General features: G+C 38.1%; 1 protein-coding gene across 3 annotated transcripts in view; it reads right to left on the bottom strand.

The window, feature by feature from the left end:
- Positions 1 to 3,218: 3,218 nt before the first annotated feature.
- The window catches only part of PCOLCE2 (procollagen C-endopeptidase enhancer 2), a 55,524-nt gene continuing 52,669 nt past the window's right edge, over positions 3,219 to 6,073 (bottom strand). For all 3 annotated transcript variants that reach the window (XM_051782054.1, XM_051782055.1, XM_051782053.1), the window contains 2 exons: positions 4,601 to 4,768; positions 3,219 to 3,349 (listed from right to left, as the gene is read on the bottom strand). In XM_051782054.1, the coding sequence (XP_051638014.1) occupies positions 3,219 to 3,349; positions 4,601 to 4,768 (299 nt within the window). The remainder of the gene's footprint in view (positions 3,350 to 4,600; positions 4,769 to 6,073) is intronic.

The raw sequence follows: 6,073 nt of genomic DNA, 5'->3' as shown, positions 1-6,073 counted from the left end.
CATATTGCAAACACATTATATGAGGTACCACATTGAAAGTAATTTGTCATGTCAAGGTAGTAAGTTTAAGGAAGGTAGCTGGTGTCAGTGTGTTACTGCCTTTTTTCCTCCTGGACTCATCCTGTTTGGTTCGTTGAAATGGCATCATCCAGTGCCATGAAGAGATGCTTGAGCTGGTTCCAGACTAGCTAGGCTGGATCCTAGGACCATTATTAGCTGTTTGGCACTGGGCTCACGCTGGTTGGTTGTGGGAAGCTGGGTAAGTTGAGAGTATGACTGAAGGAGCTGATGGACTGACTGCTTTTCACATGTTCAGCAGAGTCACTGAGAGCCAGCTTGGTCATTGTCTTGTGGCACAGTGTCCTACTACAGTGTGGATGTCCTTAGGAAGAACTGTTGTACTTTAAGGCTCTTTTGGGGTGTTTGGCTGGGAACTAGGGGTCCTGGAGTTTTTATTTGTCACTGAAATACATACCTGTAAAGTGATGGGGACCAGAGAGAGAAGTTTGTTCTCTGTTATACCTTAGTTACATAACATTTTGCATCTGTTTTGTTTGAAAGCTGTTGTAGTCTTCCTCTCTGCTTGGCTACTAATCAGTACAGAGTGCCAGTTACCCAACGTTGTCTCATTTAGATTTTCCTAGTTCATGTGTGTTAAAAATTCTGTTGCTTTCTTATTTGGCAGTTTAATACAGGCTGTTCCAGTATTGTTGGGGATCCAAGATCTCCTTTATGCCCACTCACAGAATAGTTCTGGACATGCAGAGAAACGAAATTTGAGATGTCACAAAAAAAGTTTGGAGAAGCTGGAGTTTACTTGGCTGTAGGATTCAGAATGTTCTTGTACAAATGTTAGTGCAAGTCATAAAAGTACTGAGTTGGTTTTTTTAAGCTGAAAAAGGTTGATCTTTCTTCCCTTTCATATTAATGTGTGTTTTGTCTTAAAGCTAACTTTGCCTTGATGAATGAAAAATGGAGATGGAAATTTTCATGCCACCTGTATTTGCAACAGAAAGGTCAAAACCACTCATTACTGAAAGTAAAAGCTTATTTTATGTTCTTGCTGAACTGTAATTTTGATTGTTATCTCTGTAGAAATTATTTCAGAAATGGTATTGTGGTTAGATAATTTTCATCCTGTTTGGTTGCAGGTTGGGTTTTAAATGTTCAAAGTTTAGAGTCACTACAACCTGCTTTCAAAAACTTGTGATAGTTGTTACCTGTGTTTTGTAACCAACTCATACTTGATAAAACTGGCAGTGCTCTGTGTTTCCTGTTCCCTCTTTCAGGCCTACTGCTGCCAGTGCATTGATTTGGGAAAGGAACTGGTCTAAAGGGAGTGTTGAGAAGGGCATGCAGGAGCTTTCCTTACCTGCCATTTGGTAGACAAGGAATAGGCTGCCAAACCCTTCTTGCCTCACTGGAAAAAGCTGCCTGACAGATGGGCATGTCATCATAAATAAAAATAGATTATTGTAGTTCAGGGTAGTTCTGAGCATGATTTCCACATTGCTCCTCCCCAGGCTGCTGCCAAGAAATGCAGAGAGCACTGTGCATAAAACCCCTTAACCTGCATAGGAATCAATGCTGGAAAATTAAGATTTTAGTTTAAAAGTTAGAAAACTACATCTGCTTTGCAAACAAGTGTTGCCGTCGGTTCCACAGAGAAATGCTGTTTGCTTTGGTCAGTCAGGCGATCTGTGAAGTGGGGTTGCAGCACTGAGCTGCTGGATGTGAGCTGCCAGCACAGCCTCTTTGTACCTCTGTGCCTCCCTCTGCTCCTTTTGTCCCCTGCCCAGCTACCCATAAAGTCCTTGGAACAGATGCTGCTGCACTACTGAGCTGCACCATGGCCGTGTCTCTTGGCATTACATGTGGGAATCCATAATGGAAGAGAATGGTAATCTGCATTCCACTGCTGAAAGAAGCAATGGGGACTTCCAACAGGGACTGTGTATTCCATTAGTTTTCCTGCCCATGGTTGCAAATTATCCAAAGTACTCTGGCCTGGTATTTCTATACAAGGAAAACAAGTACTTAAAGGGATTTTGGATTCTATTCCATCCATGTTGTTCTTATTAGTATTCAGGCTTTCCTAGTTTAAACAGATATTTCATATCTGCTTTTGACAAAAATGTTCTTCAACTTCTCAGTATTATTCTTTACTTGTAATCTGTTTCTGTTCCTCCACAGAAGATTATAGATTTGATTATAAACTTTCAGAGTAACAAATAACTGCATACAACAGACAGGCCAACAAAGACACTGTAACACTGTCTAACTGCTTCCAGTCTGCTCACTGTTTAATCTCAAAATAGCTATTTGTTCAACCTTTTGCATATAGGCATGAAATAAATTAGACAGATATGCTCCTATTTACGCTGCTGGTGCCAGACTGAGCACTGCTGTATTGTCTGTCCTTTCATGGGAGAGATGAAAACTTACACTGTTTGCATGTGTACTTTACCACCACTAAATTAATTCCTACCTTCCTCCTCCCTAATTACCTTACAGAACTTATTAGTGACATTTACTAACTAGACAGTCATCAGTGTGAAAAGCATGGTGCTGTTTTACAGTTCTCTAAGTCTTTGAAGAGTAAATCCAGTTCTTGTTCAAATCAATGATTCACTGACTTCCCTGTAAGGAAAATCAGGCCCTTAATCAGCAAGGAAGTGTCAGTCAGACTGTGCAGGACCCAAACCATCAAAAGCATGTAAATTATCAAAAAAGAGTTTCTATGTTTAGCCTGCCCCACCTGATAAATAATTAATAACTAGTTGGTGTATGATTTAATCTTAAAATATTTTATTAAGCACAGGTAATAATGCAGAAATCCATGTAATAAAAAACCTTTAGAGAAAAAGCGAAGTTAAAATCAGTTGCTATAAATATTGCACTTAGAATTTTTATTTTACATACACAACTCCTTAAAAAAATTGGACAATTATAAATTAACATCTTCCAAGTAACTGGAATTTGTATGTTTGAGATCAGATGGCTATGCTGCAAATCTTCAGCATTAAGACTCAGGAGGATCTGTTCTCGTCCTGTACCTGTAATGGATTTCACTTTGTGCCAGCTGTGCTTGGGTGGATGGGAGGGAAGGAAGGGTCAGCGTGGTCTTACTGTTGACAGTCAGTTGCATTTTCATGACTTACACTAAGTGAAAATTATTTTTCAAGACAGATGAGAGAATGCAGCTGTAGAGTTCAGTTTTAACACGTTTTGTTTTTCAAGGCATTTAGGATCTTTGAGTTCTTAGCCTTAAAACTCATGACAAAGCTGTTGGGAAAGACTTTGCCTCTACCATCTTCTTCTACTTGGCCCATGATGATGTAGTTTAAACCTACAAAGGACAGAATGAGATTACAAGACACAAATCTGGGATGTCACTTGGTAAGTACAATTCCTTACCTGTGATCTCTGTTCATTTGCATTGGTTTTTTTCAATGCCTTCTCATATTTTTCCTTCTACCTAAAGCAAATACTTCCTTACCCATCTTTGCCATGCTTGTTATGCCATAAAGTACAGTTAGGCACAAATCAAGTAGATACATTGCTAACTAATATACAACAATCATTAAATATATAGGGGATAGTCATTAAATGTAGACTGTCAAAGAGTCTGAAAGGCATCAGAAGTGCAGCATAAATGCTGGATAATTTAGGCACCAACACCCAGAGTGGAATGTGTCTCATTCATTTCAATATTTGCACACTTGCTCAGATTGTATGTTAGTGGCCATAAGAGATAGTGCACTTAAATCTTTGCATTCCCTTTTCCTCCCCAAAGACAGAAACATTTTCTAGATACATAGAGAGGCAGTCAGGCAAGCAAGGTGGACTCAATGTGTGACAGAACCTGGCTTTGGAGGAATCAAGTGGATTTGCGTATTTTTATGGCTCAGAAGAGTTAGGGGTTTGCAAGGCCTTAGGCTAGAAGGATTTGTGTCATAGGGATATAAACAGGGAAGTTTAGATATTAAGTAAAGGCCATTAAATAATTCATAGATATTTAGGATGAGAAACACAAGTGTGTGGTTTGGAGCCAGCAGTCTGTGTAAAAGGAGACAGTTGGTTCCACCCAGGACATTATTATGTCTCCCAGTGTCTAGTTGCCAGATAACTACAGGCAAAAGCTAGTTTCTGATCATGATTTTTCACTTTGTTACTGCCCATCTTGAATTAATATGCTTAAACAACAGTACTATCTGGAACACTACCAGGGGTTTTTTAATGCTTAATAAATTATTTTGAATGTTTCCTGCTATGGTTCCATTTATGTAAAAACAAAATCTATTTGAGCTTCATTTGAGAGAACCAAATCATATTTTACCTTGTATCACATGGCTTTTAAAGAAAAAAAAGGTTTTTCGAACTCCTTTGATCTAAGTAAGCCTGATCCTTTTTAAGTAAAACTGAAAAATGCAGCAGAAACCTGGATTACTGGTTATTTTTAGCTTAAATTGATTATTTTACTGATTATAGAAACAATTACTGTAATTTTACTAATTTTTGTGGCCATATTTCAAAAAGTAGTTTTCAAAATTGCTGTCTTTATTATAAAGACACAAAGCAGTTACTGTTATGTACTTACCTCTCCTGATGAGAGGACACTGCTTACATACAACAAGAATCTTGGCACTCATACTCTTGCCAGCTTGTTGAATTGCTAAATTCCCCTCCTTATAGACATTAATGATGGCTATTGTTGCATGCAGGCTGCCAGCCCGGGTTATCGTTGTGATTACAGTTCCAGTTATGACTAGGAAAAAAGATGTTTGATACATGTGATACATTTATATTTTAGACATTAAATTTTGTGGCATCATAAAACTTAGTAAATGTATTAGTCCCTAATAAGGAAATAATACTGGCAACAGGTACTAAAAACATTCATATCACCTGTAATAAATAAACCACTACTGTCAAATTTTGGTGGCACCAAATATAAAATTGTTGTAAAATGTGCCAGTCTCTTGCAAACCCAGTTCTTGGGTTTGATAATTTCAGTTAAACAGTAGGACTTTATCCTCCTTTAATGATGAATTTTAAAACATGGAGAAGTTGAATTGAAAGTGTTCTAGGCAGAAGCTGAATTGCCAGCTCTCTGACACTCCCAAATGAGCAGCAGGGAATAGTTCATGCCTTAGGAACTAGATTTTCATCTGTCTGAGGCCTGATGCTGATATAAATTTGTCAACTTCAGCTAAATGTAGATTACAGATTAGACATCATATCTCCCAAAGACTTCTCAGTATGAAAATAAAGATACTTTCTTTTCCGTGGGATGACCAGATTAACTCTTAAACCATCTTTGTTTATTAGAAGGAAATGGTAACTGGTATTATCTATTTGTTTTCTTCTCAGGTCACCTTTTGTAAATCAGATATTCTATCCTGGTATCAATTAGATCTTCAGTAATCAAGTATGTATAGCCAGATTTATTTACAAAACTGCATAATCCACATTTTGGGTTATGTGTTTGTAAATTTGCACATTATCTTTCTTTAATGCAGAGCTTTTAATTAAATAGGAGTGCTCAAGTTCAGTCAAAAAGAGACCCGTGGATGTTGAAATGCTGGGTATTGCAGCTATATTTCTAGAAACAATAAAAGTGAAATGCATGATGAAAGAAATGCTCTTATTTTCTAAAGTCAGAAAGTCAGCAAATAAACTCAGAATGAATCGTAATCTACGAACAGCAGACTTCCTATTCTTACCTTAGGATATGCTTACATTCACAGTAGCATATCAAATATCTTTACTCTCAGTCCTGCCATGGAAAAGACTGAAAAATGTCAAGTATTTGATAAGAGGTGAGACAGGAGAATGTGATTTATTACCCTGATGGTAGAGGAAAAAACCAAGTTTTTTATAGTGTCATTTACCATCAGCCGCAAGTGAGGTGTGGTCAGTAAGAGGAGACCATTTCTGGTTTGGGATTTTTTTCCTACCTGCTTCTTTTCGTCTTGGACCAGCCTGTACTGGTGGCAAAACAGGCTGGTGGTCAGGGGTGGTAAGGGGTCCCCTGACTCCATCCTGCCTCAGGGAACAGCTCCAGCCCTCC

This window comes from Manacus candei, unplaced genomic scaffold, assembly GCF_025592945.1.
Source record: "Manacus candei isolate 608988 ecotype Guabito, Panama unplaced genomic scaffold, ASM2559294v1 h1tg000015l, whole genome shotgun sequence".
Taxonomy (NCBI): Eukaryota; Metazoa; Chordata; class Aves; order Passeriformes; family Pipridae; genus Manacus; species Manacus candei.
Note: the sequence above shows the minus strand (reverse complement) of the source record. Positions and strands in the feature narration are given on the sequence as shown.